The following is an 18,737-nucleotide window of genomic DNA, read 5'->3' as shown; positions in this document are numbered from 1 at the left end:
AAAACACTTTAAGATCATGTCAAGCTGGCCTAATGGTTATCGTACTTGACTTACTGTTTTTAGGTTTTGGTTTCGATCCTAGCTCGATAATTTTTTTTTTTTACTTACTACAAATGAACTGTTTAGAAAAACATAATACTTGCATGTTTATGCCTGTTTCTTTCTTTTTTTTTTTTTACTTCATTCTTTTTTAAAGGAACTTAATGTTGCATTTAATACCTATGGTATTTCTGTTTATAATAAATAGGAAATCTGTATTAGTAAAAATATAATATTTATGCATATTTTATGACCGGGCAACGCCAGGCGGCCTGCTAGTACCATATAATCCTCTGCACCTGGAAACGATTCCAAAAGACATAGTATCACATTCTCAAATATGTATTTAAAGTTGAACCATTTATTTTTATGATAGTGAGATTAAAACACCAAATTTATCTTCAAATTAGAATAACAATAACTATCTAAGCTACTGATGTCGAAATGATCTACATTCTAGAGTTCTTTTTCTTTTCTTTTTTTTTTTTTTTTTAACTTTGGAGGTCACTTCATGTTTTTTTTATTTTCTAATTCAATGATTTTGTTTTGTAATTTCATTATTACACATCAGGTCAATTTATTTTTGGAGGCTGTGATCTGGTTTTACATTGTAAATTAAAAACAAAGCAACTACCCCCCCCCCAAAAAAAAACATGCAACTTCTCTTTAGATAAGTTATCAATCTGAGATTTTTCTGTTATTAGTTGATCTGCTGTAGATTGTTGGCTTGTATGTTCTAGTATTTGTGGATTGGGCAAACCTATATTCATAATCCCCCAGGAATGTGAGTTCTCTTTTCTTTTTGTTTGCTTTGATATTCTAAAAAAAAGTACCCCCCCACTTTTTTTTTTAACATAAGAAAAAAAATCTCTAGAGCTTTATGTCCTTATTTTCTTCTTTATTTGGCTTGATTTCATTCTTCTTCTCTTTCTCATTTGCTTAATCTTTCTTTATCTTTTCCTGTTTTTTTTTTCTCTTCTCTTCCTGTCACGTTTTGCTTTGCTTTGCCTTCTTTTTCTCTTCTCTGTAAAAATGTTCACTTTGCCATACTTCAAACGATTCATGAGTACGGGAGGTAGAAGACTTTTATTTTGTCACTTAATATCTTCCTGTCTCTTTAAAACATATCAATCCATACTTTCAGCATGACAAAAAGGTATTGTAGATTAACACGCTTTGCTTCTTCCTGCTAAAATGAGATTCTACCTTTTTTTTTTCTTTTTTTTTTTTTAATTTTTTTTATTTTAGTGATTATGAGTGACAACCCCTATCATCACTCCTTACCCTACCCCCAGTTGAGTTATTCATCTGGGTTTTAGATTTTTTTTTTTACCATTGGTCACTCCCAGCCCTGATGTCCATGAGACGATTCATTCAGCATGACCTTACATATTCCATGATTCTACTCCGTAGAAAAGAGTGAACAGAAGAATTGTTCTGTAAATTGTGCACTTCTTTCAGATAGTGACAATTGTTCAAGACATGACCAAAGTTCCAAAAAAAGAAAGAAAATGAAGCCCAAGGGAGACGAAATAAAAACTCTAAACAGAGCTTTTCTCCAGTATCTTTGCCCCTTGAATCATTCAGTCGTCTTTACATCTCATTTATGGCAAATCCTTCAAGTTTCAATCTTCTGTGTATTCAAATCACCTGAACATACAGGGTGGTCAAAAAGTCAGGTAACATTTTAAAGAAAAACGATATTAGCAATACACGTATATTTAAGTACCATACATTGAAATATAAAATGAAACAAACATGAAATATGTTTATTTTGTTAATTGTCGTCCATTTCTCTCTATCAATCGCTGGAAGCGATTAACCACTGATTGTGTAACACGTGTAATCATGTCAGCTGATATCCGCGCAATCTCCTCTTCAATAAATAACTTTAAAGACGCTATTGTATCAGGCTTCTTGCCATAAACGCTATCCTTTACATAGCCCCAAAGCCAGAAATCAGGAGGGGTAGTTTATATATTACACTCAAATATTTAAACAAATAATATTAAACGAATAGAGATTATAATGGATCATATTGTTTTTTCTACCTTTAACATGTTACCTGACTTTTTGACCACCCTGTAGATGGCAGCACCTGCAGATTTGACGTTACATACCCTGTCCTTTTTTTCTTTCTATTATTTTTTGTACCACGTCCTTAAACATTACACATGGGAAATTGTCGTCTTATGTTTACGACACCTTTTTATTTCAGGGTCCATCAACATTTTTATTGTCTGTCCAAATTGATTCGGGTTTATGAATTGAAATTTTTTTTTTTTTTTTTTTAATTTGTCATCCATACCTGAATTTTGCTGTAAATAAAAGAAATTTAAAACAATTTTCGCATAGACTTTAAAATCATTTCTCTTATGCATTGTTCCGCATTCTATGGAAATAATAAAAATAAATTTGTCTATATATAAAAAAGATGTGGTGTTTGTCCGTTCATAACTTTTCAAACTGAACAGCTTCTGCATTGTAATTTCCTTTACATCACACATGCTAAATATGCCATTGACGAACTGCATACAGCCTTTTGCCAGCATAGTCATAATTGCCACAGTTGTCAAACGTGCAATTTTTGGTCACCCAAGGAAGGACGGATTGGACCTAGTAATTCACTCCCTTTATTCGTTTGCATTTTTCTCTAAAACTACTTGAATTTTTTTTTAAATTTGTCATGGTGAAAGTAAATTTTGCACTCGCGGAGAGGGCCCCCGCATGCTCGGCTTGTTTTATAATTAAAACTGGATAAATGTACATTATTCACTGCCAAATTGTGCTTTTCTTTATCTACTAGTGGGGGTGCCCAGGTCTTTGGAGGTGTGTGTGTGTTGGAGGTGGGGTTCATTAAAAAAAAATAGAAACTAAATAAAAATGAAGTAATAACCCTGTTTAAATATAAAAAAAACAATGTTAAACTTGTTCAAAACAAACAAAAAAAACAGCGAAAAAAGTTTTGGGAGGTAGGCTCGAACCCGAAGCCTTGAGGTTAATAGTCGGATGACTTAACATGACGCCACGAAGGTAGGGACTTGAGAGCAGCTGAAAATAAACGTTTAAAAATGCAGGTCGTTGAATGTCAACGTATGTTTGTTTGTTTTTGTTTAGGTCAAATATCACGTCATCATATTAGAAGTATAGAAAACGAATTCACAGTGCAAATTCTGTAAGATGAAAGTCACTGAAATAAAAGATATTTACAACGTCGTTTCGTAAATCGTAGATATTATAATTTATAATCTAAGACATAGTAATCCCCCCCCCCCCGAGGACTCCTCCAAACAAGCCTTTGCCGGATATACAGAAAAAATGCACACACACACACTAACACACATTTTGCCTTTTTTTTATATATATATATATTACATAATGTTTTTGTGTCCAGATAAAATTCAAACTATCAAACACTCAAAATGTTGGTACATTCTTGATCGGCATTGTCCTGGATAAATAATACTGAAAATTTAAAACAAAAAATATATTCATTAATTGGGGTCAACTTGGCCAAATTTCGTCAGATATGGTGGGGGGCAGCTTTCATACAATTTCTGTACTAATTTGGAAAGAAAATGCAGACGTATTCCTTCAGGAAATTTATTATATGAAGGAGAATTGTCTGTATGTTTGTCCAGAATCTATGTATTTCTCTTGTTCGCTTTAATTCTGTGTGGATTTGATCATTTTGCAATCTTTAATGCCTGTGAGTAATTAAAGAATAAGTGACTTCCTGTTCTGCCTCGCCATCTACTACAAACATGTATTTAAATGGAAAAATAAAATGTATCTTAACTTCTATATTATCCTTATACACATATACAAGTCATATACAGTTTATTATTTTTATTGCTTCAAGAAGAATGACTTAATGGATATGTCAGTTTATAAAATTAAGAAGGTAATCAAAGTCGGATCAATAATGGTAGTGGCCCTGGCCCTAAGGATTACTGTTGTTGTTTTGTTTTTTTTTATGAATGTGTCATCACTTATCAAGGCCCAAATTGCATTCCAACCTTCTTTTCTTTCATCTATCCCAATGAACCGTTCTTGTAATATTGTCATGCCGTCTCTTGTACTCCTTTTGAGTGAACTTCTTACAACTACTAAACATGTACATTCTCACCTTTCTATCTACACAGTCGACATAGAGAACTTTTAGCCGTTTTATTGATATGATACTTCACATAATGTGTTCTGACCGCTTGCTCCTGTGTGACACATATTAGGGCTTGTGTCCCAATCTTCAAGTCATATTTTAACAACCATCACCAGGTTTTTTCCTTGTCCACTTCCATCATCATTATTATAATTATCACTATTATTACTATTACTATATTTATTATTATTATTACTATTACTATATTTATTATTATTAGTTAAAAAGTGAAAAGAAAAATTAATAATCCAATTATGAATTAAAATAAAAATTAAATTTGAGAATGTACAAAATGTGTGAAGATAACTGAAAACAAAAAAAATTAATAAAATTGTAATAAAACTATTAATTTAAACTTGTTACCTCAACTGCGCCACATTTACTAAATAACGAACTCTCATCCATTCTTTCAATGTGGCCATACAATCAGTCTACTCTTCTGCATACATTTCCCTATATTGTTCAAATTCTTCCCCTGAGGTCATAATATCTAAGCCTGTCTTAAAAAAAAACTATTTGGGAGGATTATGAGTAAATAGTAGTAGTGTTGGTGACCTTGCAGGTTACGAATACGTCTAGTAGAATACCAGATTAGAATCAAGGCAAATACAAAACATTCTTCACGGTCAAATGAAAGCGTAACAATTTATCATTCTGAAATTTGAGATCAACAATGGCATCAGGTGTAAATTTGGAATTTTTTTTTCTGTGAAAAAAAAATTCCAAATTTTTTCTTTTTATTTTAATGAGAACACACACACATACTAGCATGGTGAACTGGCATTGCCCGGTATTGAATGAGGATTAACAAATGTTTCACACACATTTTTATTGCCATCAAAATCGATGAAATCGCCCATTTTTCAATCACATCGATTGATTGCCTGCTTTAGTTGGAGATTCCTCACAGTGCACTGGGAGGAAGCTCACATGCCTCATTCTATGACTTATTTCACAATATATAGTAGTCTACATTGCACTGTAGAGAACCTGCTATTGATTTTATAAAAGTATTTTTATATAATGACTTGAATAAAAGTTTAAAATGAAAAAGTCAAGTATCATGTTTCAATTGTGCTCTAAACAGAAACATTCATTTCGTATGCGCTCCTTTTTTACAAAGGACTCACCACTAATCACTAGGGCAATATCGTAGTAATCGTTAAAAGTGGAAATTTGGTAAATTGGATTAAGGGAAGGGCTCATCAAGAACTTGTTTATGCTAGACTAACCATATTGTAGTCAGCTGGAAAGCAGGAAAATAGAAGAGAGTTCCACAGGCGTGCAGTTCTAAGAAAGAAACTTTGTTCATGGAATCTACGTTTAGGTTTACGCACAGATAAAGAGTGGGAGAAATTATTGATAGTGGTTTCAGCTAGACAAGTGTTTTTCGTGAAAGTTAGGTGAGGGGGGAACTCAGACAAGCAATGCCTATGAAAACCACAACAAAACAAAAACAAGCTCACAACGTCTCTTCTGTGAGAAAGAGGTTGCAAGGAAGAGAAAAGAGCATCCCCCTGCGTCTAGCACCTCCTGCCCAGATGTGGCAACAGTACTCCATCCTTGGACGTACTTGACTCTTATACAGGTAGAGAATTGCACCAGGAGTGAGATATCTACTGGAACAGTAGGATGGTCTCACCATTTTTCCAGTGAGCTTGGCAACAGATTTGATGTATGTGTTCCATTTCAGATCAGAAGTAAAGGTCAGACCCAAAATCTTGTCAAAACATGGAGTCTCCCCAAGATGAGAGTCGTTCATTTCAATTGATGCCAGATGGAGATCAGAGCATCGATGATGTAAAGATGGAAGCTTTTAGATGCATTACCTCTTCCCCATCATCAGAGAAGAGAGAATCAGAAAGAACTTGGTCATTTACACCCTTTGAAGTGTTGCCCTAGATGGTAGTGTCGTCAGCATAAATGTCTACAAATGATCTTAGAATGTGATTTGGGAGATCATTGATGAAGATCAGGAAGAGAGTTCGGTCCAGGATGGACTCCTGAGGGACTCCAGCATTAATGCTGTGAGCTTCTAATTTTTGGCTATCAACCACTACTGTTATGAACCTATCAGGGAGAAATTATTTAATAATTGAGAAGACATTTCCAGCTATGCTATAGCTGGAAATCTTGTGGAGTAGATCTTTATGCCATACCCTATCAAAGGCCTTTGATATGTCAAGAGAAATTGCCCTAGAAAGGAAGCCTCCATCAAGAGATTCGTTAATCCTATGAGATATTGCATGTCACTAATAAGGTTATTTTTTCTGAGGTGGTTGACTACCTCTCTATTTAACACAGATTCCAGCAACTTACTCTCAGGAGACTTATTGGTCTGTACTGAGAGGGAGATAACCGATCATCTGAATTCTTAAATACAAGGCATACTGGTGAGGTTTTCCAGGGTGTTGGGAAGCAATTCTCCTTAAGACAATGCTTAAACAGCTTTGTAAGTATGGGAGCTAGTTCTGGTTGCAGCTTTTTCAGCACTAATTGGAATGCCGTCAGGGCCAGTTGCTTGGAAACATCATGCACAGGTATTTGTATGTTGCATGAAGGTTGCTGGCAGTTCTGACAGCAGCTTTAGTCTCAGTACATCTATCATGTTGGTAGCTGTGGAAATAGTGATTTCTGTGTGCAATGGCAGCAGCACATTCTGGAAAGAACCACGACTGGATGTTGGGTTTTTGCTGGAATTATGATAAGTATGAAAAGGTCTATACCTACCATTAACCATTCCATTAGGTCTGATACTATAGAGGACGCATCCTTTTTAAACATGGAATGCAGAGGTAGATCTTATATAAATGCACGGAAGCTATCCCAGTCAGCCATAGAGTATCGATATACTGTATGATGGAAAGGTATGTTAGAGGACTTATTACATTTTGTTTTTATCTTAACTGATACAACCAAGTGGTCGGAAAATCCCAATGGGGACAGAACAGAAGGTGAACATAGCTTAGGGCAAGTTGTGAGGAAAAGATCTTGGAGACTTGCATACTGACCATCAATGTCGGGCACACAGGTGGGTTTTTGAACTATCTGTGTTAGGTCATAAGCAATGGAGAAATCGTGACAAAACCCTCCCTCATCATCTGTCTTGCTTGAGTGGGCTAACCATTCCACATTGTGAACATTGAAGTCACTACAGACGTGAATGTTAGCCGAAGGGTGAGCAGATAGGATGTGGTCAATTTTCTCAGATATGCTCTTAAAGATAGTAACTCCGCTGTTATGGGGGCGATAGAGGGTAAATATAAATGCAGTGGTGTGAGCAAGTGCAATCCAAAAGCACATATAGAGCAATTTAGGATCTTTCCTGGAGATGTTCCGACCACATGGGAAGCCATCTCTAATGTAGGCACATATTTCATGCCCATGTCGATGTCGGGGGTCAGATTTGGATGTTAAATTAGAATATCCTTTAATTATGAACTCATCAAGGGAAATAGCCTGTTCAATGTCAGTTTCACTTAGAAAGAATAAGTCTGGTTTAATCTCCTGTAATTGGATTTTAACCTCTGGAAAGTTGGAACGTAGACGCCTGATCTTGGAGAAAGCGATATGGTATATTTTATAAACTGATTTTGTAATATTATTCGTAAAGTTAACTAATTTTCATATTGGTTTTGAATGGTACATTTCATTAATTAACTATTATTTGTATTATTCGAACTACTGTTCTCATCTGGGATTTTTTATCTCACATTTTTGCTGATGTAACCTTCGACCTTCTTCAAGTGTGTCTTGTCGAACTTGGAAATCCATGTAGAATTTAATTCACATGTGTAGTATGTCTCATTCTGTCAGCCATGACTGGGTAGAATTCTTATGTAATTCGAAATTGTATTCCTATTGTCACCCATAATGTTATGTAGTCGGTCGAACCCAAAAAAGTATTTGTAAGTTATTTATCTGTCTGTCGTATCTATCTATTTATGTACGTGTATTATGGATATATCTATCGATCTAGTTATCTATCTATTTCTGTATCTATCCATCTCGAGCTATCTCTCTATCTATCTAACTGGAGAGATAAACAAGAGATGAATATGAAGAATATTGAAAAAAAACTGTCAAAATATAATTAAACCATATCATAGACAAGTTTACTGGAAGAATCTAATAAGCTGACGGAAGTATATGTATGTTACCATGTGATAAGGTTAGCTGGAGATCACATGGGAGTTGGAATTTGGACGTTCAGCAGGGTGGACGGTTTAACAGGTCGTCCCCCCCCTTCATCGGGGAAGGAGCTGATGTGTCTTAGAATGGAGACCTAGAATTAACCACTCAAGCAAAGAACTCTGTTCCGTCTGCCTGCTTCCCACCTGACTACAACTTGGATGTCTTCAAGCCCAATGTTAACAAATTCCTAATGAACCGCCCCTTAAGTAAACATTTCATCAAATCTCCACACTAACGTACTGTACTTGCAATAACGCTTATCCCCTAGTGGCTTCCGGGCCTTGATAAGTGGTGACCACCGTGTAAAAAAAAAGAAAAAAAAAAAGATATTCATTTCCATTCTGTTCCGTCTGCCTGCTTCCCACCTGACTACAACTTGGATGTCTTCAAGTCCAACATTAACAAATTCCTAATGAGCCGTCCCCTTAATTAAACACTTCATCAAATCTCCACACTAACGTACTGTACTTGCAATAACGCTTATCCCCAAGTGGCTTCCGAGCCTTGATAAGTGGTGACCACCGTGTAAAAAAAAAAAAGAAAAAAGATATTCATTTCCATTCTTCTGTGATTGACACCTGGAAAGTGAATAAAAACTTCAGCGTTCGTCGAAGTGAATGAATATTCACCCAAACAGGTTCCAGCCTCCCCTCCAAGAACAAGATGAATTCCAGATGGACCAACATCAACGACGCATGAAGATAAGGTATGTTGAAAATGCATGTATGCCACACCCACCTACATATGAATATTTAGACGATCATAGCATTGGAACATAAATAGACTGCAACAACATAAGTTAGGGTTCAAATAGTGAAGAACCACCATAGACATATAGGACACATACGCACATAATCAAGAACCCTTCGTCACATATCACGGTATAATGTTGGCACACCATTACACACATATATATCCTGTATGGTGATATGGTTACTCCATTACACAATAGTAAGAATTGAACCTTCAACCAGCAGAAAATTTTTCTTATAGCTGATTATCACTTAGCACTTATATCCGTTGTGCCATGGTTACAAGATGAAAACAGTAATCTGAATAATCTAAATGATCCAAAATTATCAATTCTCATCTTCAAAATTCCGAAACATAATAACTATTGATGAAATGTAGTTTGCTTGAAGCATTGTGTGAGTTATGTATAAAGGTAAGTACTAGAAGGCTATCACAATGCAAAGAATGGAATGTTGTCTGTGTTGATATTATATAAATATGTATATATACATAAATATATATTGTGTATATATTTAATATATTTTTGTCAATAATAAAGCTTTTTCGTCAGTAATATTGCCCTATTATTAAAAAAAATTAATTAAATATATATATGTATAATTTTTGTGTCAATAATAAGACCATATTATTGATAGAAAAGACTTATTATTGACAGAAAATTATATATATATATATATATATATATATTATAAGGTAAAATTAAAAGCCAAGAACAATGCGAGATTTTTTTTTTTTATAGAGTAAAATTAAATGCAAACAAAAGAAATAAATTTTTTTTTGTTGTTTGTTTTTTCTTTTTCACACAAATTTTAACTCTAAACAACAGTAATTTTTTTTTCTGTTGTATTCAATGGTGTTATAAATACAATATGAATAATGAATACAACAGAAAAAAAAAATTACTGTTGTTTAGAGTTAAAATTTGTGTGAAAAAGAAAAAACAAACAACAAAAAAAAAGAAATTTATTTCTTTTGTTTGCATTTAATTTTACTCTATAAAAAAAAAAATCTCGCATTGTTCTTGGCTTTTAATTTTACCTTATAATTTTCTTCAACAATGCTTCAAGCAAACTACAACCTACTTATATATATATATATATATATATATATATATATGGACCAGATTACAAATTAGGATATAAACAAATCTGTTTAGAGCCGATAAAAAATTTAAATTTCATGAATTAATAAACCAAATTTTTTCATAGGTGACATAATAAAAAATACTTATAGTTTATTAATAACAGGCTCATATTAAGTATATATCAGGTTTTCTTTGGCGTCCAAATTATTAGTTCCTGGATATGCCCTTAAAGTATATCCGATGGTGGGGCCCCAGCTTGCGGTCTTTGGGGAGTGTGGAGCCACTCCTTAATTGCCATTGCTCCCAGGTCCACTCTGACCCGGAGTGATAGTACCTGTTAGGGTCCCAACTATGGGTTAAATAGAAACCGAATTAAAAAAAAAAAAACCCCAAATATTTTCTATTAAAAACTTTTCTTCAAAATCTTTGGATTTGGCATTAAATAACCTGAAAAGGGTTGATATGCTGTAAAACAAAAACAACCAACCAAAATATTAAACTGACAATTTTAAAAATTTTAATTATTTTGAAATTAAAGATTTTTAAAAACGAGATTTTGTAATATATGTGTATGTTTCCACTTCCGGTTATATACAGATGAGATATATCGGCTGAAAAGAGCTTGATATTGGAACTTAAAATGGTTCCCTATTATCAGGTTTGAAACTGACAGTACAAGGGTTTATCTTGTCTAAATGTTTGAAAATAAAATTGTTATACCGGTCTTCCTTGAACAGAGGAATTTACACCGATTAGCACTATAAATAGCGCTAGTAATTCCAACACCAGCGAGAGAGATGCGACTGCACTTCAACTGCTAGCTGAGTGCCCAACAGATATACACGCTTTACTATCTTTGTACATTATTGTTAATACACTTGTTCCTTAACTGAACCTCTACTTGATTGTTCTTATTTTCACTTTTGTTCCACGACACAACAAAAATATAAATACATTTATATATATATATATATATATATATATATATATATATATATATATATATATATATATATAAAAGATATATATATATATATATATATATAAATCTATCTATCTATTTATATATATATAGATATATAGATTTATATATATATAGTTATATAAGATTTATATATATATATATATAGATTTATATATATATATAGATATAGATTTTTATATATATATATATACAAATATAGATTTATATATATATATATAGAGATATTATATAAATCTATATATCTCTATATATCAGTTGTTTTTGTCTTTCTTTCTCAACACCAACTACATTATTTCATTCCTTGTATTGTGACAGTGTTTTAACATTTACCTGTATACCAAACGTTTATTTATTTTTGTTGTTATTTATTTATTTAAAAAAAAATGATTGTTTTGATTTCAGACAATTCTGTTTAACAATATTGTTTTATTTCTGGACAAATAAAACAGTTTTTCATTGATTATCATTAAGTGTTATGCATTTGTAATTTTTATTGTTCTATTTTCTTATAAATATCGACAAAATATTGCATTTATATATTATTATTAGCTATATTTGAGCGATCTAATAAACAAAGAGGATAAATTAAAAAGACTTTGTAATTTTTATTCTATTTTTATGTACGCAATATTTTTGTCTATTATTATTATTATCATTATTATTATCATTATTATTATTTTGTTATTAATATTATTATCATCATTATTATTATTATTAATATTAAAGTAATTTAATAAACATATGATAAATAAACTACAGAAGTAAAAATTATTATTTATTATTATTTTTAGCTCGGCAAGAAGACTGTGAAAAGATTTGCTACAGTTTATGAAATCAAAATAAAATTGTGGTAATGGTTGTGACCCAACGGGTTATTGAGATATCTATTAAATAATAAAATAGAGAAATATATGAAGGTATCTGAACACTAAAAGATTGTAATAAAACTATAATAATAATAATAATAATAATAATAATAATAATAGACGACGAAAACGATAGAAATGTGTGATTGTCATAACTATGAATGCAAATGTTTGTTTTACCATATTTTCAAAGACTAGGATGTCGAGTGGAGATTGATGAAGAGCTTCTTGTTGAATATAGTCTTTCAACATTGGAATGCTAATTAAGGTTTCTATAAAATTTTATAAAATTAAATGTGTCAAATACATTTAACATATAAAGTTATCTTGCCAGATTTTAGAATTTAGAGCCAAAAGCATCGTATCTGACACATCGATATTTGACTCTGTCTAGCCACTTTGTCTTTTTAGTCTTTTCAGCATATTATTTCCAATAATAAAATGTATTTCGTTTCAGATTAAAACAAAATTCCGGTTAGGAAGATTGTTACAATGGCGATAATAATCTTACATACTGATTCAAATAATAAAAGATAAATTTTTGTAACTTAAAATATCCCCCTTACATTATTTGAGTCATTATTTAGCATTGTACCTATCTCTTTCTTTTCTTCCTTCTTCTTCTCACCACCTCTCTATCGCTTTTCTATATTAACACATTTTGTAGTACATCGCATGTTTCTGTGCATGCATATGTTTCTGGCCAATAAGTGACACATAATTTTTTTTATTTTACTTTGTTTCATATATTCATATATATTTATTTATTTCACTTTTAAACTAAATAAAAATGTGCAATACTGGGCAGTACTAGGTAGGGACAGCTAGTATTTCATTCCAATAAACATTTCTATTTACAGAATTAAATTTTACACAATTAAAATTCAGACTGAACTTTTAGTATGAATTGAATAAACTGTATTGTAAAAATATAAGTCTATGGCTGAATTACTGACCATTGATAGGGAGTGTGATGGCCATTAACAATGGTCAAGGAAGCTTAAATTATTTTATTATCCATCGATTTTACGACTCTAAGACGTGATACACATCTGCCACATTGGAATAAGTTGCAGGGTCGATATTACTGTATACTGTGTCGTTTGTCGTTTGAGTGTTTGGCATTTTATCGGAACCTTTAGAACTATACGGCTGGTTATTGTGGTCCAATACATCAATGTAAGCATGTGGTTCATTTCTCATTTGTGGACTTTCTGACATGGCTTTGTTGAAATGTCCACCAGCCTTGTTTTGGCGCACCATATGCTGTCTTCTTGCAGCACCGTGGAGAACGACCTACAAAGAACAAGTATTAAGCAAATCCATGCATTAATAATGGTGTATATTTTCGTATGAAAAAGAGAAAGTGTGAGGACATGGAAAGAGGACGAGGATAAAAATATGAAAGAGGAGTAGTAAATGAAAGAAAATGCTGAATAATAAGAACCCGTATTGTTGTAATATTGGACGATCATGTGTAAAACTAATTTTAAAAAGCAGTATTTTCCAGACAAAGACAAAAATAAAACAAGTGAAAGAAAATTTCATTAGAATTATAGCTTGGACCGGACTTGGATATTAACAGTCTGAAATAAGATGAAAAAGAAAGACGGATCTTCCTTTTTAGCAAATAATGTGATAGAATTTGGTAGCCATTTGAGAGCTCTTACTTTGTCTCTCAACTTCTTTGTACTTGCAACTTTTTATCTACAACATAAGATCTGCAATTTTATATCTGTGACTTTATATCAACTACTTTATATGAACAAATTTATATCAACTACTTTATTTATGCTACTTTATATCTGCTACTTTGTATGATCTGATTTATGTAAGCTTCTTTATATAATCTACATTATATAAACTATTATATGTTAACTACATTATATCAGTTCTTTATATTAACTACTTTACATAAACTACTTTCTATAAACAAATTTATAACTACTTTATATTTTCTATTTTATATCTGCTATTTTATATACACTACTTTATAGAAACTACTTCATACAAACAACTTTGTATCATCTGCTTTATATCAACTACTTCATATAAACTGATTTATATCAACTACTTTATATTAACTACTTCATATAAACTGATTTATATTAACTACATTATATCAACTGATTTATATTAACTACTTTATACTAACTGCTTTATATTAACTACTTTATGTCAACTGATTTATATCAACTACTTTATATCAACTACTTTATAGCAACTGATTTATATTAACTACATTACATCAACTGCTTTTAATCAATTGTTTTGTATGAACTATGTTATATTAACTACTTTATATCTGTTAATTTATATCAACTGCTTTATATCAAGTACTTTATATTAACTGATTTATATAAACAAATTTATATCAACTACTTCATATCAACTGCTTTATATTAACTACATTATATCAACTACTTTATATAAACAAATTTATATCAACTAGTTTATACTAACTAATTTATATTAACGACTTTATATATTACTTTATATCAATTACTCTATATTTATTTTACTTCATATCAAGTATTTTATATCAACTGCTTTATATTTTCTAGTTTATATCAACTATTTTTTATCATTTGCTTTATATCAACTACTTTATGTAAACTATCTTATATATGCAACTTTATATAAACTATCTTATATCAACTATGATCTGCTTTATATAAGATTCTTTATATAATCTACTAAACTATTATATGTTAACTACTTTATATCAATTCTTTACATTAACTACTTTACATAAACTACTTTCTATAAGAAAATTCATAACTACTTTATATTTTCTATTTTATATCGGCTATTTTATATACATTACTTTATAGAAACTACTTCATACAAACAAATTTGTACCAACTGCATTATATCAACTACTTTATATTTCTATGTTATATTAACTACTTTATATAAACTGATTTATATTAACTGTTTTATATCAACTACTTTATATCAAATAGTTTACATAAACTACATTATATCAATTACTTTATATACAATTATTTATAGCAACTAATTATATCAATTATGTTATATACCCTCCTTTATATTAACTGCTTTATATTAACTGCCTTATATCAACTACGCTATATCAACTACTTTATGTAAAATGTCTTACATCAACTACTTTATATTAACTACTGTATATTAACTGCTTTATATTAACTGCTTTATATCAACTACTTTATATTAACTGTTTTATATTAACTACTTTATATTAACTACTTTGTATCAACTACTTTATATTAACTACTTTATATCAACTGATTTATATTAAATACTTTATATCAACTGATTTACATTAACTATTTTATATAAACTACTTTATATTAACTACTTTATATTAACTACGTTATATAAACTGATTTATATAAACTACTTCATATTAACTACTTTATATCAACTGATTTATATTAACTACATTACATCAACTGCTTTTAAGCAATTGTTTTGTATGAACTACGTTATATTAACTACTTTATATCTGTTAATTTATATCAACTGCTTTATATCAAGTACTTTATATTAACTGATTTATATAAACAAATTTATATCAACTACTTCATATCAACTGATTTATATTAACTACATTATATCAATAACTTTATATAAACCATCTTATATCAACTACTTTATATAAACTATCTTATAGCAACTACTTTATATAAACTATCTTATATCAATTACTTTATATAAGCTATCTTATATCAACTACTTTATATAAACTATCTTATATCAACTGCTTTATATCTTCAAACAAGAACTCATTCTTTATGATTTGTCGCTAAATTGAGTATTTTGATGAAGTTGAAGAATCATTAAAGAATATTTCAATTCAAAAGTAAAATATTAAATCTTACAAGTTGTTGAGCGAAAACCATGCATGATTATTGTCTTAATTTTGAAGGAGATTTTTGATAGATTAAATAAATTTATTCATGCATTATTTTAATCATTATTTTATTACATCAACACACTTTTTTGCAACGATATAATTGTGCTTCTACTGCTTCAGTATTATAAAATATAAGTTTTCTTTGATGCTCTATTGCTTCTAATACATCAGCCAGATATATGTGGAATATCAATAACAGATACAGAAAAACATGGTTAATACTGCGCCATGTTCAATTCTATATTGTCTGTAAACATCAGTAATTATAAAATAAGATTAAGAAATCTTGTTGTCAAAAGGCAAGACAAGGAAATGTCACAGTTGAGCACTGGTTAGTTAACTAGACATAGAAATATCACAATTGACAATTTGCTGATTCATGAGAAATTGAAATATCATAACTGACAACTTATACGTTAATGTGAAATCGAAATGTCACAATTGGTAACTTATTGGTTAATGAAAGATTAAAATTTTACAGAACTGCTAGACTTTGAAACTCCCTTCCAGACTCCTACTTCCCCAACTGTACTGACGTGCAGAAGTTCAAGTGTAATGTAAACAGATATCTTGCTGCTCAACTCCCTACATAGTATCCCTGCAACTTATGTCCCTGATAGTAGCGCCCTACATCAAAGTGTCACTGTCTCTTGTTTGGAATGAAAATTGAATAAAACTATTTTAAAAAATGTGGATAATATATTTTTGTCCATCTAGAATGTATTTAATTAATATTGGAAGAAAATTAGAAATAAAAATAGAGATGAATGGAAAATTAAATATAGAAACTGCAACAAACACAGATAAATTACTTTTTAGCAATGATTTAATATCGAGTTCAAGGGAAATAACTCCGACTTAATCCTAATAGATTTCCCTCCCTTTTTAAATTAGAAATCAAGAAAAACAAATCAAAATCAAAAAAAAAAAAAAAAATCAGTTAATTTCCGGTGCACATTCTTCTTCTTTGCATGTCTTTGCAGCATGTGGTCATTCCACAGTTTCCCCTCTTTCCTTACGCAGTCATTATTATTATTTTTCAAACTGTACTGGTTAAACAGGGGAAAGCAAACAAGGCAACATTGCATCAAATATTCCTCTTCATATTCGTAGATGGTTGGGTCAGTTTTATAGCCTTATTTAATCATAGCAACTTTTAATTACCCTATTCCTTTACTCGGAGCGTGGAATGTTTTCTAGTGGAGCCAGGGTTCTTCTGAACCACGACAGGAGGAATCAGAACAAGATATTCTCATGTCAGTAGGAGAGAGTGGGTATTCTCTAGTTGTCTGGTCCACAGCTGTAGTTTGGTTTCTTCCTGAGATGCTGTTAGGGGTGCGACATAGCTGAGGAAGCCTCTTTTTGACTTGATGTGCATCAAAAACATGTGTGCTTCTTCATCTTTCGTTTTCTTTTTCTTTTTCTCCTGTGCTTAGTGTCGAAAGCCGAGTCTGTGTTATAGTATATCTTTCTTGTGATGTCTTGGTCTTACCGGATTTCAGGATAAAAATTTACCTAGTCTGGTAGAGTATCCTGCTTCATGCTATACGGTGTAATCATGTTGACACACCGGTTCTTGTTGGATCACTGAAGTCAAGCAACGTTGAACCTGGTCAGTACTAAATGGGTAAAGGTGCTGTATACATTCTCCGCTTATCTTGACATTGCTTCCAGTCGTCCTGGACTTCTTGCCACTGGACCCAAACAGTGTCGATTCAGGAGAGGTGTGATTGGAGATTGTGCAACCCTTGTCTCACAATTCACGCACAACTGCCTCTACAGTGGGTATCTTTTGAGACTGAGTGGAGGCTATAAGCAACGTTATTTGGAAAACGTATCGAAAGCTGAGTTTATAAGTGACACTAAATACAATTTTTGTTTTAGTTTTTTTGGTTTTAAATAAATAGAAAAGAGGCTTGCCTTTTTTTTTTGTTCTTGTCCTTCGGGCCGGGATCAAAGTGTAGTATCTGTTCTGCAGATGCTGCACTTAAGATTATTTGTACCAGTCAATGGAGGGGAAACCCTCTATACTGGGACAATTATCATTTTTGGTAACCAGAGTTCCCCCTTTTTGCCTACTTTTAGGGGAGCTGGTTTTTACCCCACATTAAAAACGGCCTTGTGCCTAATTTGCTTTGGTGGGGAAGCAAATAAATACAATAAATACAAGTTTTGTTTCGATTTGACTTTATTCGATGTTCTCACAAAATTTGATTTTTATATAACACACATAGATATTCGACTACTCCATTAACGTTTCCTTTTGCTTTCCATATGTTGAGTTAGTAAAGAAATTAATAATACTTATGTTATTTTCTTAACTGACCAATTAATTATGCTATATCTTTCTTATCATCTCTTGGTCTTACTGGATTTCAGGATTTTTTTTTTTGTTTTTACATGGAGGTCACCCCTTATCAAGGGCCGGAAGCCACTCAGGGATAAGGGTTATTGTGTGTACAGTAATCAATGGGATAGTATCGTAGTAATTGTTAGTAATGGCGATCTGATAAAGTGTCTTACTTAAGGGGGCGATTCATCAGGAATTTGTTTATGTTGGACTTGAAGACACCCAAGTTGTAGTCAGGTGCAAAACAGGAAAACGGAAGAGAGTTCTACAAGCATGCAGTTCTAAGAAAGAAGCTTTGTTCATGGAATCTACATTTTGATTTAGGCACAGATAAAGAGTGGGGAAAATTACTGACAGTGGTTTCAGCTAAGGTGTTTTTCGTGAAAGATTGGCGAGGGGGGGG

The 18,737-nt window shown here is 31.5% G+C and overlaps 2 protein-coding genes across 5 annotated transcripts in view; one reads left to right on the top strand and one right to left on the bottom strand.

Moving 5' to 3' along the window:
• LOC145252376 (uncharacterized) overlaps positions 1-18,737 on the top strand; it is a 453,386-nt gene that overhangs the window by 154,164 nt on the left and 280,485 nt on the right. The window lies entirely within an intron of this gene.
• Positions 13,079-18,737, bottom strand: part of LOC145252427 (uncharacterized) — a 38,669-nt gene continuing 33,010 nt past the window's right edge. For all 4 annotated transcript variants that reach the window (XM_080111824.1, XM_080111822.1, XM_080111823.1 and 1 more), the window contains exon 4: positions 13,079-13,379. In XM_080111824.1, the coding sequence (XP_079967950.1) occupies positions 13,110-13,379 (270 nt within the window). In that variant the 3' untranslated portion in view covers positions 13,079-13,109. The remainder of the gene's footprint in view (positions 13,380-18,737) is intronic.

The sequence above is a fragment of the Euprymna scolopes genome, chromosome 29, assembly GCF_053919585.1.
Source record: "Euprymna scolopes isolate OS-2025 chromosome 29, ASM5391958v1, whole genome shotgun sequence".
In the NCBI taxonomy this organism is placed as follows: Eukaryota; Metazoa; Mollusca; class Cephalopoda; order Sepiida; family Sepiolidae; genus Euprymna; species Euprymna scolopes.
The sequence above is the reverse complement of the archived record's forward strand: the minus strand, read 5'-3'. Positions and strand labels throughout refer to the sequence as shown.